The 27,651-nt window shown below is 41.2% G+C and overlaps 1 protein-coding gene across 2 annotated transcripts in view; it reads right to left on the bottom strand.

The window, feature by feature from the left end:
* The window catches only part of LOC138740886 (glutathione S-transferase A-like), a 39,737-nt gene extending 12,798 nt beyond the window's left edge, over nucleotides 1-26,939 (bottom strand). Inside the window, exons 1-4 of one of the 2 annotated variants that reach the window (XM_069894169.1) lie at nucleotides 26,725-26,939; nucleotides 26,552-26,617; nucleotides 10,350-10,455; nucleotides 3,858-3,976 (exon numbers count right to left, since the gene is read on the bottom strand). In XM_069894169.1, the coding sequence (XP_069750270.1) occupies nucleotides 3,858-3,976; nucleotides 10,350-10,455; nucleotides 26,552-26,617; nucleotides 26,725-26,904 (471 nt within the window). In that variant the 5' untranslated portion in view covers nucleotides 26,905-26,939. The remainder of the gene's footprint in view (nucleotides 1-3,857; nucleotides 3,977-10,349; nucleotides 10,456-26,551; nucleotides 26,618-26,724) is intronic. The other variant, XM_069894161.1, reaches the window with a different exon arrangement.
* Between the last annotated feature and the right edge of the window lie 712 nt (nucleotides 26,940-27,651).

A 27,651-nucleotide genomic window follows, 5' to 3' on the forward strand; every position in this document is an offset into this window, starting at 1 on the left:
CCCAACTCTCTGCTTTCAGTCAGTTAACCAATCCTCAGTCCATTCTAATATACTTCCCCCAACTCCATTCATCTGCACCCTAATGATGTCTCTTGTGCAGCACCTTATCAAACAGCTTCTGGGAATCCAAACATACAGTATCTACCACACCAAACTAGACCTGCCCTTTCTGAATCCGTGCTGTGTTTGCCTGATGGAACCTGTTTGTTCTAAATGTTCTATTTCATTCTTAATGACAGCTTCAAGCATTTTGCAGACTACAGACATAACGCTAACTGGCTGATAGTTACCCGTCTTCTGCCTACATCCTTTTTTAAAAAGTGGCATGACATTTGCTGTCTTCCAATCTGCCAGCACCTGCCCAGAACCCAGAGAATTTGGTAAATGACAACCAATGCATCGACTATAACTCCTGCCATTTCCTTCAGTACCCTGGGATGCATTTCATCAGGAGCGGAAGATTTGTCAGCCTTCAACCCCATTAGTTTGTTCATCACCATCTATTTCGTAACAACTATTTTATCGAGGTCCTCACCTCCCTTCACATCTCTATCACCACTCTTTGGCATGCTGGACGTGTTTTCCACTGTGAAGACTGACACAAAATATCTGTTCAATACCTCGCCATTTCATCATTACTCAATATCAATTTCCCTTTCTCATCTTCCAAGGGGACTCTGTTGACTCGAGCCACCCTCTTCCATTTTACATATTTATAAGATGTTTTGCTATCTGTTTTCATATTTTGTGCTAATTTACCCTCATGATCCTTCTTCCTTTTCCTTATTTCCCATTTAGTTCTCCTTTGTTGCCTTTTGAAGCTTTCCCAATCCTTCAGTTTCCCACTACTCTTGGCTACTTTGTACACATGAGCTTTTAATTTTATATGTTCCTTTATTCCCTGGGGCTCTTCCCCCTCTTACTGCCCTTATTTTTTTTTTAAACAGGAATGTATTTTTATTGACCACTGAAAAAATCTCTTTGAAAGACTTCTACTAGTTCCTCAACTGTTCTGCCAACTAGCCTGAGCTCCCAGTCTATGCTAACCAATTCCTCCCTCATCCTGAGTCTCCCCTGTCCAATACACTTGCGCTCCTCCTCTCGACGTTCCTGCGATCCAAAAGGCCTGAGTCCCAGCTACTTACTCCTTTTAAACTGTCTCCCTTCTATACTCGGGAGGGTCTCACTGAAACATAAGATTAAGACAGTGTTCAGAAACAGTGAATTCTGCAGATGCTGGGGTCTCGTGCCGTGCAGTGGACAAAAGTGTGGGAGAAACTCAGCAGCAAACATTAGACGTAAAAAAAATGTTTCAGGCCTGAGCCCTTCTTTAGGAGTGACAAAAGTAAGGCAGACACCTGTATACAAAGGTGGGAGATAGGGGGGGGGGGGGGGGAGGAGAGAAGGGATGAAGGGGGAGGAGGACAGTTGGAGGTAAGAAGTAACAGAAACAAATGGGAGTATGGAGCAGAAAGAAGCTGAGAAGTGAAAGGAATACTTCTATGTGGGCAGTTTTAGACTCATCTTTACCTTTTTCGATTCCAAAATTAATAAAGAGTTTAATAATGGGACAGAGACTAAGAATTTGGGTTCAATTCAGGAATATTTTGGATTTTTGTTCACTAGTCCAATTATGTCTAATCATCTTATCCAGCCCTCCATTTTAGATGCAGATTATGAAGAATGGAATCGGACTGGGATTAAAAGCTTTAAAAAATCTTTTTATTCCACAAAATTTTGCATCTTTACAACAATGGATGGTGGAATTTAATTTACCAAATAGACATTTCTTTAGGTTTTACCAAATTAGGCATTTTATTCGATCTAAATTTCCAGAATTTCCACATCTTCCTGATCTGAATTGTATAGATGAATTTAAACTACATTTTGTACATAAAGGTATAATATCCACTTTATATTATAAAATATTGAATATATGACAGTTTCCTTAATTAAAGCAAAAGTGAATGGGACAATTATCTTAATTTACTTTCTCAGAGGAAGATTGGTTCACAATTCTGGGCCTTATTAATAATTCCTCTTCAATTTAAAGTGGTACATAGAGTATACTTTTCTGAAGTTAAAACTGTCTCAAATTTATTCTGATATCAATCATTATGCGATAAGTCTAAGATTTTTGAAGCTTCTTTGATACATGTTTTGGTCAGATATTTTTTAAAAACCTTTTGGATATCTTCAGGATCAATCTTGAACCCTGTCCATTTTAGCAATATTTGGTTTCTACAAAGATTAGAATTTAAGTTTAACATCAAGTCAAAGACAAGTTTTTAAGATTTTCTACATTGCTGGCCAGAAGATAAATCCTGTTCACAACATCACAAGAAAAAGGAACAGAAGCATGCCATTTGGCCCATTGAGTCTGCTTCGTGAAACCTCCGAGCTAAACTGTTCTTGAAGTTGCAGCCATATCCCTTGATACCCTGACTAATTGGATACCTATCAATTTCCCCTTTAAATTCTCCCAATGATCCTGCCTTCACAGCTGTATGTGGCAACAAATTCCACAAATCCACTACCCTCTGGCTAAAGAAATTTCTTTTTATCTCTGTTGTAAATTGGTACTTTTTAATATTCAGACTGTGTCCTCTTGTCCTGGAATCACCCAGCAGGGGAAACATCTTATTTACATCTATTCTGTCCAATCTATTCATTATTTGAAGTGTTTCTATGAGATCCCCTCTCATTCTTCTATATTCCAAGAGGCACTAAGCGTTCCTGGAATCATTCTGGTAAACCCCCTCTGTACCCTCTCCAACCTTGCTGTATCCTTTCTAAGAAATGGAGCCCAATACTGCACAGTTACTGCAAATGAGGTCTCACCAGTGCCTGATAAGAGTTTCATTAACACCTCTTTATTCTTATACATAATCCCATTTGGAACAAATGCCAACATAGCATTCGCCTTCTTTACCGCCAATCCGACCTGGCAGTCACCTTTCAAGTTATCCTGCACGAGGACCCCCAAGTCCCTTTGTACTTCTGAAGTTTGAATTTTTCCCCCATCTTTTCACTTGCAATGGTTACAGAATCTCATATCCTTTTTGAGTCTCGAGAAAATTAGAGAGTATCAGGAAACTTATGGTCATGTTTGATAAGACATGTATGATTAATTACCACAATATGAATAATTACGGGTGGGGTAGATTGGTGTGGCTTTGCTGGACTTCCGGACGTTGCTGCTCAATTCCAAGGCTGCCAATAATATTAATTCAACCTTGTTTAGTAGAAGGGGTCAGAGCAATTGGGTTTTTTTCCCAATTAGTTTTTATGGGTTTGATTGTGATTTCATGTACTATCATTATCAATTTGATAATCAATACAAATATATATAGTATTTGCTTCTTTACGAACCTATTATATTTCTGATTAAACTCAATTTAAAAAATTTAAATAAAATTAGAGAAGCAAGGGAAGAGGCTGGGAAGCATGAGGAGAGGAGTGTAGCTTCTCTTGGAAGAATTGTTTGGGGTTGAGATTCTTGCCCTAGCTGCAACAAATGGTCACACAGTCGGGACATTGGTTGGGAGGGGGGGGTTTGACATTGTGAACTCAGATGAGTAGGAATTTTGGACAGTGAAGAATTGGAGAGGGCAGTGGAGGCCAAGTCATTGAATGTACTGAAGATGACAGGAATGAATCAGGAAGCTCGGGGAGATAGAATATGGCAAAAATGGGGGTGGGGGGGATAAGAAAGGGTGAGAAGGCTGGCCATGACCATCAGGAAAGGTGGAGCAGCTGAAGGGCTGAATGGCCTGTCGCCCTCCTATTGTCTGTTTCCAGGTTCAGTTCCACCATGGGCATCACCTCCACCTGTGGTCTTGAGTAAAGTGACATACCTTCTCCAGATACATTTCCCAGAGTTTAAGTTCCTCCCTCAGGCTCATAATGTTCCTTTCCTGCGCCGTATTACGTTGCTCAAGTTTTGGAATTCTCCAATCATAGAAGAGATAGTCTTCTGCAGAAAAAAAAAGACCATTGGAACCATTCTATAACACGAAGAATGATGAGAGGTGGCCCCTGCCTCCCTTACGGTGAGCTTTAGCACCTAACCTTTCCCACTTGGGACATGGGGGCACAACTCACTTCCACTCTGGTCATCTGACTGCTCTGGTCAATGGGGAACCAGCAGGTGAGGTAGGCAGCTGGCTTGTATAATGGCGCTCCACCCCTTCACGTGCAGACCCATTGTGAACGCCCAGCGCAAGGATAAAGATGTCTCAGAAGCAAGCGCAATGACCCTGCTCCTCATTGAGTGGTCATGGTGAGGCGTTCCTGGGAGTCAGTTGTTTCTTGTTTTAATTTTAATTCTGAGACAAAGCACAGTAAGGCCCATCTAGGCCACAGGTTCGCGCCACTCAAACACACTCACGTGTTCAATTACTCTGCTAACCATGTCAGTCTTTGGAAAGTGGGAGGAACAGCATTTAGAGGTAATTCACACGGTCATGGGGAGTATTTGCTGAGTCAAAACCTGGATTGCACTGGCACTGTGATAGTATTGTCTTTTTTCTTTGGTTTGGCTTCACGGACAAAGATTTATGGAGGGGTAATGTCCACGTCAGCTGCAGGCTCGTTTGTGGCTGACAAGTCCGATGCGGGACAGGCAGGCACAGTTGCAGCGGTTGCAAGGGAAAATTGGTTGGTTGAGGTTGGGTGTTGGGCTTTTCCTCCTTTGTCTTTTCACAGTGAGGTGGACTCTATCTACTATACAAACAGTGCCACCCTTATATTCATCATTCATCTCCCCTCCCCCCAAAAAGAGTCTTTGAGCCCATGGCTCAGGTGTGTGATCAACAGGACCTGCCCATCAGTGTCACTCGAACTTCACTGCCAGCAATGTTGCCCCCAGTCTGGACACTGCAGATGGTCCCACTACCCTTCCAGCAAATGTGGAGTTTATGGAGAACTCTCCACTGCTTGAGCTACAAGAGGACTGCCAAGTTATTGGGTGGCAGTTAGCATAGCAGTTAGCACAACACTATTAAAGCGCCAACAACCCACTTTTGAATCTAGCGTTGACTGAAAGGAATTTGTACATCCTTCCCATGTCTTCTTAGATTTCACCTGGGTGCTCTGGTATTTCCCCATCCTTCAAAACGAACAGGTGTTGTTGGTTAATTGGTGTATTTTGGGGTCACGGGCTCATGAGCCAGAAGGGCCTATTACCACAAAGAATGTCTAAATTTGAAAAAAATTAATAGATCGAATTGTTCTAGTGGGCAGTGGTGGTAGAGATGAAAAGAGATTCAGAAGGTATACAGTACATCTATATAGACTTTCACTTATGGGAGTGCCATAAACAAGGAGATATGGAGAAATTCCTTCTCTCTGGGCAGCAAACATCTGGAACTCACTGTCCCCGAGGGTGATGATCGTTGGGACTATTTCAGACCAATATTTGAAAGATAGAGGAACTGAGAAACTGGCCCAAAGAGTTGAGACCAGTGTACTTCAGCCTCAATCATATTGAAGGTTTAAGGGGGTCCTGGGGCTATGAACTGCGACCTATGCCTTTGCACACAAATGGGGCTTGGCCAGCATGGGGGTTAGACTCCCCAGAGTGGAACACAAGAGTCTGGTAGCAGGATATCTCTACAGGACAAAGGGTGAGGCTACCCTTTGACTAGTTGGAGTCAAGGCAAGATAAACCCTTGTGTGCAAATGCCACGAAACGCAGCACTAAGTCTAACATGCAAGTCTCCAGCAAATATTTGGATAGATACATGGATGAGAGGGTTATTGAAGCCAATGATCCAGGTCCAAGCGTCTGCACACAACACAGACTTGATGGGCCAAAGGGCCTATTTTGAGCTGCAGTGTTCCATGGTTTTAAACATAGAAGCATTGAATATAGTAAGTTGACTAAAGCGTCTGTAGAAAACATTCGGAGAATACTGATGTGACAAGGTTGATGTAGCAGTTAGTGCAAGGCCTTTACAGCGCCAGTGATTGGGACTGGATTTGGGTTTGGGTCCCATGCTGTCTGTAAGGAATTTGAACGTTCTCCCTGTGTCTGCGTGTTTTCTTCGGGGGCTCCAGTTTCCTCCCACTGCTCAAAATGTTCTGAGGTGTACCATGCTGTAGGTCTAAATTTAGGAAATAATATTTAAATTTGACAACGCTGGTGTAAATAACAGTCATAGAGATTTTCCCAAAGAGATAGTTGCGGCAGTGTCCCTTCTGTCATTTAAGAGAATGCAGGATGTGTACATGGATGTGAGGGTGTTGGAGGGTTATGGGCGGAGAGCGGGGGGTGGGGGTGGGGAACTAGTGGAGTTGTTCAAGAGAACCGGCGCAGACTTGAAGGGCTGACATGGCCTATTTCCGCGCAGTAAAACAGTTATATGATTATTAATGAATAATTTTAATAATGGTCTTAATTCAGATTTCAACCAGAATTTCAGTCAGGGTTGAATTATTTTACTCTCTCAGTTTTGAGGTCAAGTTACCATTCTCTTAGTAAGGGATTGCTTAAGATGGGATGTGAGTGGGAAGGGAAGGTTGAGAATCACTGCTCAAGACCTAATTGTTAATGAAATATTTTGCTTGAGAAAAATTGTCATTGGCCCATTTCCTTTGGAGTTTTAAAACCTTGCACATAATGAGTCAAGTAGGGACGATTAAAACAGTGGGTTTCAAACTTTTCCTTTCCACCTTAACCTTAAGCAATACAAGTATTGTAGGAAAGGTGGATGAGTTTACAGTATGATTGGCACATGGCGTTGACATTGTGGCCATTAATGAGACTTAGTTGCAGGAGGGGCAGGACTGGTAGCTCATTGTTCTGGGGTTCCATTGTTTCAGATGTGAGACAATGTGAGGAAATGGAAGGGCTTTGTATTGTATTGCAACCTCAAAAACCTGCCAGCTGTGTCTGTAGATCTGGTAAAGCCTTAGACTCATTAGTGAAGCTTTGGCTGGGATGTAATTGACACTCATTTGGTTGATCTCCTGTTTGACATTTATATTAACATCAAAACTTTTATTGATAGTGCCAAGTCCAGAATGGGATCCACCTCCAGTGAACGAGTTGGTGACAGATTGGAGTTTGGCACATGATAACCAAACCTGGGGTAACTATGGGTCTGGAGGGGCAATAATGAAGGGTGAACTCGCTCTTCAGATGAACGCTACTCATTGGACCTCAGGTGAATCAGTACATTGAGGAAGATGGAGTAAAGCATCGGATGGATGTTACAGCTTCACATGCCAACAATTGATACCAGGATGGGACTGCTGTTTAAAAATCACAGCTCCATGAGGAGCTGCAGGGTTGAGACAGGTTCAGAGGACAGCTGAAGTATTCCCCACAGTCCTCACACACACCCCAAGTTTCCTTTGAGTGACTTCTTGGTGGGTAATTAAGATTTGGACAGATTGGTGGGGCTGGAATCAAATGCAGGCTTGAGCACCATCCTCCCCTGAAGGAAGGGCAACTTTGTAGGCATGAGGGCATGATAATGCCAGTGACCTGGCTTCGAATCTGGTGCTATCTGTAAGGAGCTGTCTGTAAGAAGCTTCTTCTGGGTGTTCCAGTTTCCTCCCATGTTCCAAAGTCACATGGGTCTATTTGGGGAACACAGGCTGTAAAGTCAAGTTACCATTCTCTTCACCAAAAAGCACTCATACCACCAAGAGTAGTTGATTAGTAAGGGATTGCTTAAGGTGGGATGTGAGTGGGAAGGGAAGGTTAAGAATCACTGCTCAAGACCCAATTGTTAATGAAATATTTTGCTTGAGAAAAATTGTCATTGGCCCATTTCCTTTGGAGTTATAAAACCTTGCACATAATGAGTCAATTAGGGACTTATTTTTTTTAAATTGAAGTCAGGGGATCACTTTCATTGCAAAAGTAATTATTTACACTTGGATCAATTCCAGATTCTCAGCCAACTCCAAATTCCACTACTGCAAAGGTAGGATACGAACCCACACCTCTTGTGCCCACCCTGTTGGGTGTCCTTAAATATCTGGGATCCAGATGCCTTGACAGCACTGAGGAGTCTGTGCAGGTCACATCAGTCAGCAATCACTGGGCCACCTGCCCCCTTCAGGTTCATTATTTCTTCAAGTCAGCACACAAATACACTGGAGAAACTCGGCAGGTCATGCAGCATACCCAGGTGAGGTAACCAACTTTTCAGGCGTGGAGCCTTCGTCAAGATATGAGCAAAGACAGACAGGTGTCTGAATAAAATGTGAGGGGAGGAGGACAGGAAGGAGTAAGGGACAGGGATGGAATACAGGTTAGAGGTCACAGTTGGATACAGGTGAGAGGGTAAAAAGAGAAAAAAGCTGAGATGATTGGGAGGAGTAGGTCTCGTGTGACAGATTATAGATATATTTTTGGGAGAATAATTGGGGCAGGTTTTTTTTAGTGTAGATCACATACAAACACTTTAAAACAGATCTTATTTAAAATACTGGAGCTCTGCTCATATTAGTCAATCTGGCGCCAAGAGCCTTTGCTAAAAGCTTTGGAAAGTGCCCAAGAGACTTCACGAATGGATTGTTATTTACAAAAAGGCAACAGGTGAAAGGACTCATCGGAGCCGCAGTCTGTCTGGAGTGGAACTTATTGTTCTAAGAGGGTCATGTGGTTTTGCAAGCAGAGAGGGTCAAACGGGCTTTTTTCTCAGAGAGAGAGATCAGTTCTGCAGTTTAACAGTCAAGCAACAGCTGGGACTGGAACAAGACAAACTGGCAAGCTTGTGGAAAAACCCCATTTGGAAGATGGGTCGTGAATGCTTAGTTCAGCCTGGTCAAAGTCCTTTTGGTTCATACAAGAGGACAGGACTGGTTGCTTAATGTTTCACTTGAAATAATGTGATGACCTGAAAGAAAGATAATCATCTGGAAAACCTTGATGGGGCAAGTTTCTTTGGCAAGACACTGAAGTGACTGGTTTCAAGGAATCAGTTGTGGGTATCCTGGAACAACAAATCTCTCTCTGAAAACTGACAAGAAACTTCCTGAGCGATCTCCATTTACCTTTGAAGTATCAAAGCCTGGTGAACTTCATAAATGTTAAATTCTGTGCACAGTATAAGAATTGCCTGCAACCAGTGAACTTAGAGGAGTGAGAGGCAAGGTAAGTTCTTTCTGAACTTACATACACATTACATACACGTGTGCTTAGAATTAGAAGGGGGTTAAGTTAGGTTAGTTAAGTTAATAGTAACAAGTTAAAGTTTGATCCTGTTTTCACGTTTAAAGATAATTAAAAGCAACTTTTGTTTAAGTAACCATTTGTCTTGGTGAATATCTATTGCTGCTGGGTTTTGGGGTCCACTGGGCTCATAACACTCTGAATGGAAGGGGGTGAGGAGCTAGAGAAAATAGGGACAGGCAAAGAGAGACCCGGGGGAAGAGGTAAACAGAAATTGAAGAAGTCACTGTTCATGCTAGGAAGAGGGCTACTCTAAAATAGAAGGGGGTGGGGAGCTAAAGGAAAGGAGACAGAAGGACAGGGAAAGAGAGATACAGGGAAACAAGCCTGTGCTCCTCCCTGTTCCAGTTCCTCTCCTGTCCCTCCCCCTTTCCAATCAGGCACTTGTCTGTTTTCACTTGTTCCTTGATAAAGGGCACAGACCTGAAATGTTGGTGACCCTTTACTTCCTGTGGCTGCTGGTTGACCTGCTGAATTTTTCCAGCATGTTTGTGTACTGCACTTGACCCCAGTATTTGCAGTTAACATCAGGCCACCAACTTTCTGCACAACCTCTGCCCTCAGCAGCTCGTCCAGCTTTTCCTTGTCCCCTCAGCAATGATATTTTTGACTTGTGGTTAATTAGCTCCTGGAGCTTCTAGCTACTCTCATCAAACTATTTTCTGCTGGAGCCACCAGTCGGGACTGACCAGAAACCATGGACTCAGCCAGGCTCCTGCAACAGGTTGGCCAAGACGTGATCTCCAATGGGTCACTGAGAAATCCAACAGGACTGGGACCTGGGGCCAGGTTGATGGAGAAAACAGCAGTCACTGGTACCTATCATGGCTCTGCTAATGCACATATTACATGATGTTATCCACCAAATACTGGACGACTCTGGAACCAGGATGTGACATGGTCTCACCTTTGATTTTCTGGCAAAACAGGGATCATCATCTCAGGTCCATGGCTAGGAGGTGGTCTCCTATGGTTGGCCACCTGTGGCTGACTGAACTCTTGGGGATGCCTGGGTGGGATGTGGATTACAGATCCTCGGGCATGGATGGGTGCTCACTCTTGGCATTGACACTCATTTCTGCTGTGACCAGAAGATCTGAATAGCACCCCAGTCCATGACACTAACAGTCTGCGTGTGACAGCTAGCTCAAATACTTACCCATCTTCTGGTACATAAACAGTGCCTCAAATGTCTTCTGATAGACCATAGCCTGCTTTGCTGGTTCATCTGGGATTAGCTGGGTGCCTTGATACTTGAACTGACTCTGCAAAACAAAAACAAAACACGGGTAAAAGGGTGGCTGGGAAGAGAATTGGTCACATTGAGTATTGTGCAGCCACAGCAGATGGGTGGGATTCTGAATGAATACTTCTCATCAATCTTTACTGCGGAGATGATGGAATACAAGGAACTGGAGGAAATAAGTGACAAGGTGTTTAACCACATTTGTTATGAAACAGCCCAGCAGCAATCGAAATTCACTAAGACAATGGTTGTGTGGGTCTCAAAACTCAAAGACTATTACAGTTCAGGTCTAATTCAGAAGAGATGATTTCAAAGTTCAGTCTCAGAAAACTTTTAATGTTCAAACTCAGTCTTTAAACTGCTGCTCCAAAGCTATTATAGAGTAGGTGTGAGGCATCAGACTTCTCAAAACTCATAAAATTCTTGTACAGTTGTTTTCAGAGAATTGTTTCTTCATGATTTGAGAATGGAGGTTACAATCCTTCTGATCTCTGCCCTGGCAAGGTTTACATGGTGCCTTGTAGAAATGGAAATGATGAATCTGTCTTTTCAGAGACAGCTGAAGAGGCTCTTCCTTGCCACTGTTTGTGTATCTCTCATGGTAAAGAGAATACAATCAGAGACCCTCTCCTGAGTGTGTCTCTGCAAGTTTTGACCCCAGATGTTTCTTGGTACCATATTAAAATGCAGTTTTTCAAATGTCTTTAATCATGTGATATGACCTTACTGCTGATTTCTCTTTCATATGAAAGATATGGTCCCGGTTTGTCTGTGGAAGCCACAAGCAAAAAAAAACCTTTGTTTTAACAAATGCTTCAGAGTTTCCATTCTAATAACAGGGATAAATAAGCAATTTGTTTGACCAAATGTCCTTGTTGAGCAAACATCAGTGACTTTAGTTTTCAATGAACCATTATGGAACAACGAATTTGCAGACAAACTGTCTCCAATATTTGCCAGCTGCCATCTCAAAGGGTTCTCTGTGTGAATAATTGTGCCCTTGTTTTTTCTTGTTTCCAAACTCACAAAACAACTTTACTAAGAAATACATATTATACCTAAAGATTAATATTAGCACCAATCCATCACACATTAGCTGACTAGAGAGGGAGTGTTGGCAGTCTGGGAGCATTTTAAAGTGGATATATGCCTGATGAAATGCATCTGCACACTTTGTGGAAAGATAGGGAAGAAATTATAGAGCCCCTTGGTGAGATATTTACATTATCTTTGGTCTTGGGTGAAGTGTTGGAAGACTAGAGGACAGGTGATACAGTGCTGTCATTTACAAAGAGAAGCAAGGATGAGACATCAGTGGTTGGAAAATTGCGGGCGGGGATTCTGGGGGACCAATCTACCAACATTTGCATCGTCAGGTCTGAGTGAGCATGGATTCATACAGAGCAAAATATCTCTTACAAATCCCATGAAGTTTTCTGAAGAAGTAATAAAGAGAATTGATGAGGGCAGAGCAGTGAAAATTGTGTGTGGACTTTAGCAAAACCTTTGACAAGTTTCCTCAAGGCAGATTAGCTAAAGAAACCTAAAATCACATGGAATCCAAAGTGAGCAGAATTCAAATCGATTTGGCAGGAGTCGGGGGTAGAAACCCAATGTTGTTTATTATGAACTAAATGGATGACAATGCAGTTAACCTGATTAGTAAATCTGTGCTGACACATTTCACTTGTGAAACTGCAGGGTTTACCTCCTGCATCTGGTGCTCCTGCTGTGGTCCCCTCTGCATTGGAGAGGCCGGATGCACTCTGTGAGATCACTTTGTTGAGCACTTTGGCTGTCTGCTGCAATAGTGAATCTCCCAGTGACCACCCATTTCAATTCCCCATCCCATTCCCTTGCTGATACGTCTGCTCATGATCTCATGCATTGCCAGACTGAGACCACCTTTAAATTGGAGGAACAACATGACATCTCCCCTCTGGGCACCTTCCAACCAGATGGCATTAACATCAACTTCTCTAGCTTTCATTAAACCCCCACTACCACCACCTTCCCCCCCAACTTCTTCCCCCATCGGCATCTCTCCCTTTTCCCTCTGTCTCCTTTCACACAGACAAAATCAATTCTGACCTCTCCCCTTATCATATCCAATTAACACCAGTTTAAAAATTTTTTATTTTCATTTGTGTGCCAAAACATATATAGTATTTATCCATAACATAATAATAAAAATGACCCAAAAGTAATAGTTTTTATATATTTTCTCCCTCCCCAAAAAAGTAGGGGGAAAAAAAGGAAAAGCCTGTCTAATAAACCTATAATTGCAGTTTACATAACAATCTTCTTTCTTTGGCTTGGCTTCGCGGACGAAGATTTATGGAGGGGGTAAAAAGTCCACGTCAACTGCAGGCTCGTTTGTGGCTGACAAGTCCGATGCGGGACAGGCAGACACGGTTGCAGCGGTTGCAGGGGAAAATTGGTTGGTTGGGGTTGGGTGTTGGGTTTTTCCTCCTTTGCCTTTAATAACTAATTAGGGTGGGCTGAATGGTTGATGCTGTAGGTAAAATTGTAGCAATAAAATCCATGTAGGGTTTCCAAATCTTTCTAAGCAAAAGGATATGAGTACAGGAGTACAGAGATCCTGCTGCAGCTGTACAGGGCCTTGGTGAGACCACACTTGGAGTTCTGCGTGCAGTTTTGGTCTCCTTATCTGAGGAAGGACATCCTCGCCATGGACGGGGTCCAGAGAAGGTTCACTACATTGATACCAGGGATGGAAGGACTTGCATATGAAGAAAGGTTGGATAGACTAGGCTTGTATTCTCTGGAATTCAAAAGATTGAGGGGGATCTTATAGAAACATAAAATTCTTAGGGGTTGAGACAGACTAAATGCAGGAAGTTGTTTCCAATGCTGGGGAAAAACTAGAACCAGGGGTCACAGTTTAAGGATAAGGGTGAAGATTTTTAGGACTGAGATGAGGAAAAATTTCTTCTCTCAGAGGGTGGTGGATCTGTGGAAGTAGTTGAGGCCAGTTCCTTGTCAATATTTAAGAGGAGGTTAGATTTGGACCTTGTGGCTAATGGGTTCAAAGGGTATGGGAAGAAGGCAGGAACCAATCAGCCATGATCATATTGAATGGTGGTGTAGGCTTGAAGGGCAAAATGGCCTACTCCTGCACCTATTTTCTATGTTTATCAAATTTTTCTGATTGATTTCGTAAATTATACGTTATTCTCTCTAATGGTACACAATTTAATAATTCTATTCACTATCTATTCTACCACATAATATCACCAGATTTATATTTTACAGCTTTAGATTTCTTTGCTATTGCTACACTTAAAAACTTCTTTTGATAAATATCTAACTTCATAACAAATAAAGAATTTGGACTCGATTTGGATGGAGCACAAAAAAGATTTATTATGATAGCCGTAGCTGTAGCAAAAAAATGTATTATGTCAACCTGGAAATTAGAAGACAACTTGAGAATACAACAATGGTACATAGAAATAAATAAATGTATTCCATTAGAAAAAATAACATATAATTTAAGAAATAACATCACAATGTTCGAACAAATATGGGAACCAATAGAGAAATCCTACCATGGACCTCCACCACCCAAAATGACAGAAGGAGAAGACAACAAAATGAACTGACTCAGTATGTAAAAGTAAAAGACAAAAATTTCTTGTTTATTTTTATTAAGTGACGACATTGTTTAACGGGTTTAATGTATCTTATAGATTGAACTTTGAATAAATGGGAAGGGGGGTGAGGGAGGGAAGGGAGGGGGAGAAAAGGAGAGAAAAATGACACTGTATATATTCAAGAGAAAAATGTCTGTATGTATTTTGGTCAGTATGGTTTATAGTGTGAAAAATAAAAAAAATTGGGAAATATTTTGCAATAAAAATACTCTGGGATCCTTCAAAATTTGCATCTTCAAAATTTGTCCCAATAAAATACTTGTATCCTTCCAAAACTTATCTACCTATTCACATTGCTATTCTGCATGCAGAAAAGATCCTACTTCTTTCTTACATCTAAAACATTGATCAGAGCAATTCAAATGAAGTGCATGCAATTTGTATGGAGTGTAGATGTAAAAAAAATTAAATTGTACCATTAATTGTATTCGTTACACTTTCATAGCATAATTTTGACCATACTTCATTATAATATTCAAATAGACTTTGTTCTGGTAATTTAAAATTCCTCCCTAAATTTCTTTTTAAATATAATTTAAGTTGATAATAAGAAAAAAATAGCATTATGTGGTATATTATACTTATTTTTCAATCAATCAAAAGTAAAAAGAAACAGATCCCCAAAAAAATCCCTTATTTTTTTCATTCCACAATTATACCAAACATTTAAACAATTATTAACCATAAAAGGAATTAAAGGATTTTGATTTAGTATCATTTTAGTCAACTGATAATTCTTCATTCCTCTTTCTACATGTACTCCATTCCATACTTTAAGCATATGCCTGAAAATTGGTGCATCTGATTTTCCTTTTAATAACCCCTCATTCCATTTATATAAAATATGTTCAGAATTATTTCCTCCTATTTTACTCATTTCAATTTGTACCCATGCAATCTTTTCATCAGTCTGGTAACAAGAAGACAAAAATCTAAGTTGAGCCGCTTTATAATAATTTTTTTAATTAGGCAATCGAAGTCCTCCTTGATCAAATTTCCATGTTAATTTTTCCGAATGCCATCTGAGGCATTTTATCCCTCCAAATAAATCTTCTTACACTTTTATTTAAATCCTGAAAAAACATTATTGGTAAAGATTGGAAAAAGGTACTGTTTTCAAGGAAAGAGGTTCATCTTCGCACAATTAATCCTTCCTATTAAAGAAATTGGCAAATCTTTCCATCTTAATAAATCTTCTTTAATTTTCTTCACTAAAGGTATGCAGTTTAATTTAAGTAAATTATTTAAATTCTTACCAACATTAATTCCTAAATATTTAATTGAACCATTCTGCTATTTAAATTTTGTTCTTTTAACTTGAACATAGTCTGCCTCGATCATTGGCATTACCTCACTTTTATCAATATTTACTTTGTAACCTGATACTAACCCATACTCCACCAATCGATCATTTACTTTTTGTAATGAGCTTTCAGGGTTTGTAAGATATATTACATCATTTGCAAAAAGTCTAATTTTGCATTCTTTATCATGCATCTTAAAGCCCTTCATCTCATTATCACTTCTAACCACCTCAGTTAAAGGTTCTATAGCCAATGCAAATTAAAAAGAGATAAAGGACATCCTTGTCTAGATGATCTTCCCAACAAAAAAAAAGATTTTGATATTTGCCTATTTGCAATCACTTTAGCCTTTGGAGAATTAATGCTTTTATCCAGTTTATAAAACTCATTAGAATTCCAAAAACCTGTAGTACTTTAAATAAATAGTCCTATTCTAATCTATCAAATGCCTTTTCTGCATCTAAAGCTAAAGCCACTGACGGCATTTTTCATTTCTGAGCCATATCTATTAAACTTTAAAATCTAACAATGTTATCCGCTGATCTTCTATTTTTAAATAAAACCTGTTTGGTCTATATTTATCGATTTATGCAAACATTTAGCTAATCTATTAGTTATTAGTTTGGACAAAATTTTGCAATCAGTATGAAGGTGAAAGAGTCCTTCCATTTTTTTTGGAATAACTGTTATTAAGGCAGTTTTAAACGGCTCAGTTAAGTTCAAAGATCTTCTATTTGATCTAACAACCAGATAAATATCAGAATTAATAACTCTTTAAATTCTGTATAAAACTCCAAAGAGAAATCATCCTCCCCTGGAGCCTTATTGTTTGGTAAAGACATCAATATATCATAAAATTCTGTGAATGAATTTGTTAATTCTGTCTTCTCTTCTATGCTTAACTGTAGTAATTTTGGACAAATATTTATCTATTTTATCCCCAACCTTCAAAGATTCCAATATATATAATTTCCTATAGAATTTCATGAACACATCATTAATACCTTGTGTTTTGTAAGTAAGATGACCCGAATCCTCTATTACAGCTACTATTGTTCTCAGTACTTGTCCAGTCTTCAATTGCCATGCTAAAACTTTATGAGGTCTATCTCCCAATTAGTAATATTTTTATCAGGTTTGTCTCTCTACTCTATATGTCTGTATTGTATAAAGCTTCAATTTCTTTAAATCCAAGATTTTCCTTTATTCATCATTCCCTTGATTTTGCAATTCTTTTTCCATCTTTATTATTTCTTTTCCAAAAGAATTAACTTCAGACATATGTTATTTTTTTAACCCTTAACCTTATTATTTGTCCTCTTAAATAAGCCTTCAAAGAATTCCAAATCACAAACTTATTAGTTACAGAATGTTCATTTAGGTCCATAAAAAAATTTTCTGTTGCCTTATAAAGTCACAAAAATTTTTCTTTTTCAACCTCCATCTATATATTTTGCTCCTCCTCCAGTAAAATTGACATAACTAAAGGTGAATGGTCAGACAATATCCTCGCTTAATATTCAATACTATGGACTCTTGTCTGGAGTTGAGAGGTGATTAAAAACATATCTATATGGGAATATGTTTTATGCCTATAAGAATAAAATGAATAATCTCTAATATCAGGATGAATCTCCCTCCAACTATCAACAAGTTTCATTTCATTCATAAAATTTTTCACATCTTTTGTCATCTTATTTTTAACCATAATTTCACCTGATCTATCCAACGTGGAATCAAAGGTAAGATTAAAATCTCCTCCCATAATTATTTTCCCTTTTGCATTAGCTAACTGCATAAAAACATCTTGAATACATTTTCCATCATCTACATTCAGTGCATATATATTCAAAGTCCAATATTCAAAATATATTTTGCAATTTATCATCACATACTTCCCCACTCATTACATCCAGTATTTCGATTGGTAAGCTTTTATTTATTAATATCACCACTCCTCTAGCTTCAGAATTAAATGAATACCCCTCCTACCCAATCTATCTTTAGTTTCATATGTTCTATTTCCATTAAATGAGTCTCTTGTATAAAAGCCACATGTACTTTAATTTTTTTCATATAATTAACCTTTTTTCTCTTTATCAGATTCTGAATTCCATTATTAATACTAATAAATGACAATTTCCCCACCATTAGACATCAGAATTAAAACCTATATCTATCCAGTGTCCCCCTCCATCTCTCTCCCCATCCAACCCTACCCTCACCATATATCTTACATCTTTAAAAAGTCCAGGCTGAGAACCAAAAAAAGAAAGGAATAAAAAAGATAGATAAGGAAATAAGCAAAAACCCCAGAGGCGCATGATGTTAAAGCGTCTCTATTAGCCTGATCTATATGGGATGCATAACTAGCCACATTAGTGCCCAGGATAGCACAGTGGTCAGCATCACATTCCCCACTAACTCACTCGAAACATTATACCATTCTTTAAAAATAAGCTTATCAATACACCTTTTAATCCATTAATCTTATCTAGTATATTAAATTGTACACATTATCAGTTAAAACTCCCCCCCCCCAAACACTTTTAAACTCTCTTCAAACTCTATTTTCAGTTACAGCAAAACCTCTGTTATATAATGAATTCAAGTATCTACAACCATCTGTTGATAAACAGGCAATGAATCGGCATATAACTTTGCTTCATTAGGCTCAGTAAAAAATCTATTCCTCTCTCCCAGGATGAATACTTTCAAAACAGCAGAATATCTCAAAAAAGCATAGCCTTTTTTCCACAATGGATCTTTAACTAGATTAAACTTCTTTCTCTTTTTCAACAATCAAAACTTATATCTGGATAAAAAAAAATCTAATTTCCATTATAAATCAAAGGTCTCAATGCCCTATGGGCTCGCTCTATCTCCAAATCACCTCGAAATGCAGCCTGACCAAAAGATTCCAGTATCAACCGGTGAAGAAATTTTTTCAAGTCATGCCCCTCGTCCCCTTCTTTAAGTCCAACAATCTTGATATTATTCCATCTACTGAAACTTTCCAAAACGTCTATTTTTTTGCATTAACTTTGCAGCTGCTTGTGCTTTCTTCATTTGATCTTTAAGATTTTGAACCTTCAACTCACTCTAATTTTTCTATCCACTATTTCAAATCTTGTGTCAACTTGTTGCATTAATCTTTCCATCTGATCACCATTCTTCCTTTCTTCATCAGTTAACACTTCCATGGATTGTCAAAAAAATTTAACATTTGCTTTAATTCACCAGAAGATAAAGAAGCTTCTGCACAGTTTTCTACTTTTTTCTTGATTGTAGGTTATTCTTTTTCTTGCCTTTGCTTTTCGAGATCCGGGTGTCTGAAATCTTTTTTAAAATTTCCTCTTTTGTGCTCTGCGCATACATGATTCCTCGCGCATGCGCAGAGTCACTTCTTCACCTGATGTCAGCGGCCATTGTCGGGGGAGACCCTGTGCAGCAATGTCCAAGGTCTCCCTGGCTTCTGGCCTCTCTCCTTTGGATATTACCTTACGGACACCTCCAGGAGACTTTCTTAAGGTAGACCACTCTTCCTTTTCTTGCTCAGATTCTTGTACAACAGTAAGCCCTTTATCCTTTGACAGCATTGTTGATGTCTGCTATGTGTCTTCAAACAATTCTTTCATATATTTTCTATAACTTTTATGTCAATTTTTCTCAACTTTTTCAAGGAGAGCAGGGATTATCAATCTAACCCCACATCATAGCGTGGGCAAGACCAGATGAGTTCCTCCAGTATTTCGGCCTGCTCTTACTATCATCACAGCATCTGCAGACGTTTGCGTTTCACTCAGTGGAGGCCTTTGACTATTGACGTGCCTCAGGGAACACTGTTGATTGTCATCCCTATCAACAATTTTTTTAAATTTAGACATGCAACACAGTAACAGGCCCTTTTGGACCACGAGCCCATGCCACCCAATTGACCTACAATTCCTGGTATATTGTGAAGGGTGGGAGGAAACCGGAGCACCTGGAGGAAACCCATGCAGACAAGGAGAGAATCTATAAACTCCTTACTGACGATGTGGAATTCCAATCCCTGCCCCAATCGCTGGTGTTGTAATAGTGTTGCTCTAACCGCTACGCTAACTGTGCAGCCCTCCATGATAATGTGGTAAATTGGATCAGCAAGTTTGATAATGACACAAAGATTGGAGGTGTAGTGGACAGTGAGGAAGGCTTTCAAAGCTTGATGAGCGATCTGGATAAATAGGCTGCAAAATGACAGATAGCATTTAATGCAGACAAGCTATGGGAGGACTAATCAAGGAAAACAGTAGGGCACTGAGTAGAACCAACGGATCTGACAATACAGATATATAATTATCTGAAAGGGAATTCACAGGTAGATATGGATACAAGGAGAACTTTTGTCACGTTGATTGTATGAGACATTGGTGGTCCAAACTTGGAGTATTATGTACAGTTTTGGTCACCAAGCACAGGAAAATATCACTAAGATATAAGTGCAGAGATGATTAACCAGGATGCTACTACATTCTGGAGCTGAATGAAAAGGAAAGGTTAAACTTAATTCACTGGAGCATCAGGGAAGGGAGGTCAGTGACTAGGGGAGTGCCAAAAATCTGTTCTGGAACTCATGGTTTGTGATTTTTATAAATGAGCTGGATGAAGAGGCGGAAGGATGGGTCAGTTAGTTTGCAGATGACACAAAGGTTGGGATGAGTTGTGAATTGAGCTGAAGATTATTGAAGGTTACAAGAGGATACACACAGGATGCAGAGTCTGGCAGAAAAGTGGCAGATGGATTTCAATCTGGATTAGTATGAGGTGATGCATTTTGGAAAGGCAGACCAGAAGGCAGAGTACAGGGTTAATGGTCGGTTATTTAAGGACCTCAGGGTTCAAATATACATCCCTCAAGTTGATAGGATAGTTAAGAAGGCCTACAGAATGCTGGGATTCATTAATAGCAGGATTGAATTCAGTAGAGGTCATGATGCAGCTCTACAAATCTCTGGTAAGACCACACTTAGAGTATTGTGTTCAGTTCTGGTCATGACATTATAGGAAGAATGTAGAAGCCAAGAGGGTACAGAGGAGATTTATCAGGATGTTGCCTGGATTGGGAAACAATTCTTATGAGGCAAAGTTAACAGAGCTGGGACTTTTCTCTTTGGAACCTAGAAGGATGAGAGGAGACTTGATAGATTATGAGAGGCATAGATAGGATGGACACCAGTGCCTGTTTCCCAGGGCAGGATCATGAAACATCAGAGGACGAGTACAAAGTGAAAGGAGGGAGGTTAAGGAGTAAGTTTTTTTTAAAAATAGTTGTGGTTCCCTGGAATGCCTTGATGGGGATGATGGTGGAAGTTGAATCACTGGGGGCATTTAAGAGACTCTTAAGACAGACGCATGGATGAAAGAAAAATGAAGGGTTATGGACGATGGAGGGTTTAATACTTTTATTGTTTCAGAAAGAATACATGGATCAACATATCAAGGGCTGAAGGGCATTGTTCTAAGGAGGGAAGAATTGCTAAAGGTATATAAAATTATGAGGGATCATAGAACATAGACCAATGTAGCACTGTACAGGCCCTTCGGCCTTTGATGTTGTGCTGACTCATATTCCTTCCTATAAAACCCTCCCTACTCCATTACTATTTTTCTTTCATCCATGCGCTCTTAAATCCCTCCAATGTTTCAGCCTCCATCACCATCCCTGGCAAGACATTCCAGCCACCCACAACTCTAGATAGGGTAGATGCAAGCAGGTTTTTTTCACTCAAGTTGGTTAAGTCAAGAACTTGAGGATAGGAGTTAAGGATGAAAGGTGAGATTTAAAGGGAACTTTAGAGGAAACTCTTCATGCAGAATGGTGAGAGTGCGGAACAAGCTGCAGTTGAAATGGTGAATGAGGGCTCGATTTCAACATGAAATAAAATTTTGGAGGGTGAGGTATGGTCCGGGTGCAAGCTAATGGAACTCGGCAGAATAATAGTTTTCATAAACAAGATGAGCTGAACAGCCTGTATCTGTACTGTAAGATTCTATGGACAAACTGGCAATATTTAAAACACAATGGTCAAGGAGTTACAGTACTCTCAACATGAAGCCAGACAGAATGGAGCTGTGGTTCATTTTGGTTCAAGTTACCCCTGAACTGAATCTCTTTGAATCTCACCTTGCCTCCGAATTAAGCCAAGAGAACTTTCTGGAAGGCCATAGAAGGAACATAACAGACCCTCTATCAAAAAGCCAGAGGGAGCTGTCAGTCTGCCAGGTGCTCAGCAGTGAAGCCAGTATGGGCCAGAGCCACCCTACTCTGAGGACAGCATTGAGCCAACCTGAGGCAGGAGACAAAATCTTCATGAAGGGCAAAGAACCCTGGACCCTGGGAACCCAGCAAGGTTACCCAAACATGACAGACTGTGAGCAAGTCCAGGAAAGGCAGTTGGAGTCCAGGTTAAATAATTTAAATGTGTGATAATAAATTGGTGTTTGCTCCCATATTGTAAAAGGACTGGATGTCTTGGAGTTTGTCAAATGTGTTGTAGAAAGTTTTCTAAATCAATATATAGAGGTACTAAGAAGAGAGTGCAATACTGGATCTCCTATTTGGGAACCAGACAGGACAGATGACAGAAGTATGTGTAGGGGAACATTTCTGGTCCAGTGATCATAATGTCATTAGTTTCAAGTTAATTACGGAGAAGGATTGGTCTGAACCTTGGGTTGAGATTCTAAATTAGAGAAAGGCCAATTTTGAGGAAATGAAAAAGGATCTAGAATGGTGTGGATTGGCATAAATTGTTTTCAGGCAAGGATGTGTGAGGTATGTGGAGGGAGGACCTTCAAAGGTGAGATTTTGAGTTTGGATGTTCCTTTCTGGATCAAAGGCAAGGTTAATAGGCAGAGGGATCCTTGGTTTTCGAGGGATATTGGGGATCCAGTTCGGAAGAGGAGGGAGGTGCATAGCAGGTATTGGCAAAATGTAGCAAATGGGTACTTGAGAAGTATATAAAAAAAGCAAGAAAAACCTCAAGACAAATCAGGAAGGTTAAAAGAAGACATGAAGTTGCTTTGGCAGACAATGTAAAGGAAAATCCTAAGGATTTCTTCATGCATGTTAAGAGCAAAAGGATAGTAAGGGACAAAATTGGTGCCCTTGAAGATCAGAGTGATTGGCTTTGTGTAGATCTAAAAGAGATGAAGGCAATCTTAAGACTTTTTATTCAACTGTATTCACTCAGGAAAAGGGTAGTCAATGGGAATTAAGGAAAACAAGCAGAGAGGTCATGGAACTATCCAGATTAAAAAGGAAGTGCTCGTTGTCTTAAAGCAAATAAGGGTGCATAAATCCTCAGGCCTGACAAGATATTCCCTCAGACCTTGATGGAGGCCAGTGTGGAAATTGCAGGGGCTCTGGCAGAAATATTTAAAATGTTTAAATTAGACACAGGTGTGGTTCCAGAGGATTTGAGGGTAGCTCACGTTAAAAAAGGCTCCAAAAGTAACCTTGGAAATTATAGGCCAGTAAGCCAGACGTCAATAGTAGGCAAATTATTGGAAGGTTTTCTAAGAGATTGAACAGACAACTATTTGGATAGCCATGGATTGATTTGGGATAATCAACATGGCTTTGTGCATGGTAGGTCATGTTTAACCAATCTTATAGTTTTTCAAGGTTACCAGGAAAGTTGATGAAGGAAAGCTGTGGATGTTGTCGACATGGACATTAGTAAGGCCTTTGAGAAGGTCCTGCATGAGAGGTTAGTCAGGAAGGCTCAGACGCCAAGTATGCATGGTGAAGTAGTGAACTGGACTCTACAATGGCTGGACGGGAGAAGCCAGATAGTGGTGGATGATTGCTTCTCTGACTGGAGACGGTGACTAGTGGTGTGCCTCAGGGATTAATGATGGGACCATTGTTGTTTGTCATCTATATCAATGATCATGTGGTAAATTGAATCAGCAAGTTTGCAGATGACACTAAAGTTGGAGGTGTTGTTGGCAGCGAAGGTTTTCAAAGCTTTCAGAGGGATCTGGACCAGCTGGAATAATGGGCTGAAAAATGGCAGATGGAATTTAAAGCATACCAGTATAAGATGTTGCATTTTCAAACCAAGAAAGGACATACACGGTGAATAGTACAGCACTGAGGAGTGCGGTAGAACAGAAGGATCTGGGAATACAGATACATAATTCCCTGAATGTGGCATCACAAGTGGACAGGGTTGTAAGGAGAACTTTTGGCATCTTGGCCTTCATAAATCACAGTATTGAGTCCAGGAGTTGGGATGTTATGGTGAAGTTCTATGAGACATTGGTGAGACCAAATTTGGAATACTGTGTGCAGTTATCAATAGGATAAAAAGAGAGCAATACTAGGATGTTGCCTAGTCTAAAGGAACTGAGTTACAGAGAAAGGTTAAACAGGTTAAGACTTTATTTCCTGAAGTATAGGAGAATGAGGGGAGATTTGATCGAGATACAAAATTATGAGAAGAATGTCAATAGGCTTTTTTCCATTGAGGGTAGGTGAGATACAACCAGAGGACATGGGTTAAGGGTGAAAGAGGAAAGGTTTGAGGGGAACTTATTTACACAGTGAGTGGTGGGAGTGTGGAACAAGCTTCCAACTAAAGTGGTGTATGCAAGCTCAATTTTAAACATTTAAAAGGAATTTGGACAGGTAAATGGATGGGAGAGGTCTGGAGGGCAATAGACTAGGTGCAGGTCAGTGAGACTAGGTAAAAATGGTTCGGCACAGACTAGAAGGGCTGAAGAGGCCTGTTTCTGTGCTGTAATGTTCTATGGGTCTTTCCGAAATTCAAAGAGTGTGATTTTGTTTTGAAATAAGAAAGCCCCTGGATAAAGCACAATCAAAGAGATATTGGTCAAAGTGCTCAGAAAGAGTGGAAGCTGTTCTGTCACGTTCCATTTTGTTCAAAAAAGGACTACAGAATTTTCAGACCTTAACAAGCTCCTTCCTCTCAAAACTGACTCATTCTCCATTTCTGTCCCTATGAAGGGCATCCATTCAAAAAAATCAACTAACCCTTTGCCTCCACAGATGTTGCTTACCCTGCTGAGTTCCTCCAGCAGCTGGTTTCCTCCCTCAGATCCCGGCATTAGCGTCTCTCTCTCCAAACTGACAAGCTGTTCCCCACAGGATCAACGCACAATGCCAATGGGATTGATTTTCGATTCAAACAAAAAAGCCTGCAAATGCTGGGGCCAAGTTCTGGAGGAGCTCCGGTCACGCAGCATCCCTAGGAAAGATTCCCTTTGATTTTTTTCTTCAATCCACGTGGACTCCTGCCAACTTGGGGTGGCCGACACACCAAGAAAGGGAACAAATTATAACACTGCTGTTGACACTACAAACAGTTTTTACACCAATCAATAAGCTAGGCCCAAAATGCGAGACTTCCTGTCAATAGTACATGAGCTGCTGAATTCCTTGAACATGTTTCTGTATTGCACCACAATCCCTGCATCTGCAGACTTTCTCGTTTAACAGCCATACAACATAGACCAGTACGCATGGCCAATTTGACCAAATAAAGCAAAATCTTTTCTGCTAGCACGATACATAATCCTGTTACCTGCATTTTCTTCTAACATCTCCTTCCATTCGTACCCATGGCAGTCCATTTCAGACTCTGACCTCTCTCAGAATAAAACAATAAGTGCTTGACGCTTTAGCTTTAAGCATACCTTGCTCAACTTAAACATGTCCCCAGAGTGTGTGACATTTTAACCACTGAATTATTGAGCTGTCTATCCAACCCACATTTCATAATTTTATAATCGCCCTTCAGCGCTCGAGAAAACAACCCCAATTTGTCCAAACTCTCGACAAAGCTCATTCTGTCCAATTCAGACAGCACCCTATAAATGGGCAGCACAGTTAACACAATGCTATTACAACACCAGTGACACACATTCAAATCTAGCGCTGTCAGTCAGGAGTTTGACGTTCTCATCGTGTCTGCGTGGGTTTCCTCCAGGTGCTCCGGTTTCCTCCCATGTTCCAAAGACTATGGTTGATTGGCCATGTGTGTGTATTTGGGCAGCAAGGACATCTGGGCAGGAAGAGCCCATTACCATGCGGTAGCTCGAAATTGAAATACTCTTTCCAAAACCTCCACGTGCAGGATTATGCCATTTGGCCCTTCAAGCCTACACCGCCATTCAATATGTTCATGGCTGATCAGTACCCGGTTCCTGCTTTCTTCCCATACCCCTTGATCCCCTTAGCCACAAGGGCCAAATCTTGACAAGGAACCGGCCTCAACTACTTCCTGTGGCAAAGAATTCCACAGATCCACCACCCTGAGAGAAGAAATTTTTCCTCATCTCACTCCTGAAAAACTTCCCCCTTATCCTTAAACTGTGACCACTGGTTTTCCTCAGCATTGGAAACAACCTTCCTGCATCTAGTCTGTCTCAACCCTTAAGAATTTTATTTCTAGAAGATCCCCCTTCAATCTTCTAAATTCCAGAGAATACAACCCTTTCTTCATATGCAAGTCCTTCCATCAGTCTAGTGAATCTTCTCTGCACCCCCTCCATGGCGAGGATGTCCTTCCTCAGATAAGGAGACCAAACTGGCACACAGTACTCCAGGTGTAGTCTCATCAAGGTCCTGTACTGCTGCAGCCCAAGGGGGTAGGAAAACCCATTGCTCCCAGGCTGGGGGAACCCACCCTTCTCAATTGCAGGAGAAAAGTAAACCTACCCCTCCTAGGGCTGGAGACACTCACCCTAAATCCCCTCAGTCAGGTAAAACCCTTCCAAGAACTGGGGTCCCATGACCAACCCCCCTCGGGGGGGGGGGGGGTCTACCTGTCCTGTCGACCTGTGTTGCCACTTTCAGGGAAATATATATCTGTACCTCTCATGCTCTCTATTACAGCACAATCTCCACCGCCCTGCCATTTAATTTGTAAGTCCTTTCTGGCTTAAGCTACATCACCTTGAACTTGTCTTCATCTGCTAATCCTTAATTTTATTCATTGTCCATTCTACCAGAAATAATGGTGTAATTTGTGAACCATATTCGCCTTCAGCCTCCTCAGGGCACCCACCCCTTCAAGACTGCCGCCAGGCTCCGTGAGGTTGGGCCTGGCCCGTACACACTCACCTCCAGGTAGAAGCAGGCGGCCACCGAGTCGTTGATGGAGACGCCTTCCAGAATGAAGGCCGGGACCTGGGGAGTGGGGGAAAGAAACGCAGTTAGGATGAGGGCCCCGAGGGAGGGGGACGAGACGCTGCATGGATGAGGGCCCCGGGGGAGCGGAGCCGACACGTCCTTACTTGTCCTCGAGCGTTTAACGCCAGCACCTGTGGCGACTTGTGCTCCCCTTTATTGAAGGAAACCAACTTCTGCGGGACATTGTCCTGCTTCTTCTCCAGCAACGCGATCTGGAGCCGCCAGCACTGCGGCGATCCCGAGCCCCAGTACAGCATCGTCTGCGGCTTTTCCTCCTCCGCCATCTTCCCGCCTTGCACCGGCGGCCACAGCGCCCCCGCCCGCTCACTCCCGCCACGACACCGACTCAGACCGCTCGACCCGTTCACCCCATCCTTTCAATCAACGCTTCAACTTTTATCTAGCTGGTTTATTTATCATCCAATTGCATGTGCAACCTACAAAACAGCGTTCTCCGATTCTCGGGCAAAATCTGCAGGGACACAACCAGGCAGAACACATATACAGACAAACAATATCTCTTCTCTTTGGCTTGGCTTCGCAGATGAAGATTTATGGAGGGGGTAAAAGTCCACGTCAGCTGCAGGCTCGTTTGTGGCTGACAAGTCCGATGCGGGACAGGCAGACACGGTTGCAGCGGCTGCAGGGGAAAATTGGTTGGTTGGGGTTGGGTGTTGGGTTTTTCCTCCTTTGCCTTTTGTCAGTGAGGTGGGCTCTGCGGTCTTCTTCAAAGGAGGTTGCTGCCCGCCGAACTGTGAGGTGCCAAGATGCACGGTTGGAGGCGATATCAGCCGACTGGCGATGGTCAATGTGGCAGGCACCAAGAGATTTCTTTAGGCAGTCCTTGTACCTTTTCTTTGGTGCACTTCTGTCACGGTGGCCAGTGGAGAGCTCGCCATATAACACGATCTTGGGAAGGCGATGGTCCTCCATTCTGGAGACGTGACCCACCCAGTGCAGCTGGATCTTCAGCAGTGTGGACTCGATGCTGTCGGCCTCAGCCATCTCGAGTACTTCGACATTAGGGATGA

The sequence above is a fragment of the Narcine bancroftii genome, chromosome 1, assembly GCF_036971445.1.
Source record: "Narcine bancroftii isolate sNarBan1 chromosome 1, sNarBan1.hap1, whole genome shotgun sequence".
Classification (NCBI taxonomy): Eukaryota; Metazoa; Chordata; class Chondrichthyes; order Torpediniformes; family Narcinidae; genus Narcine; species Narcine bancroftii.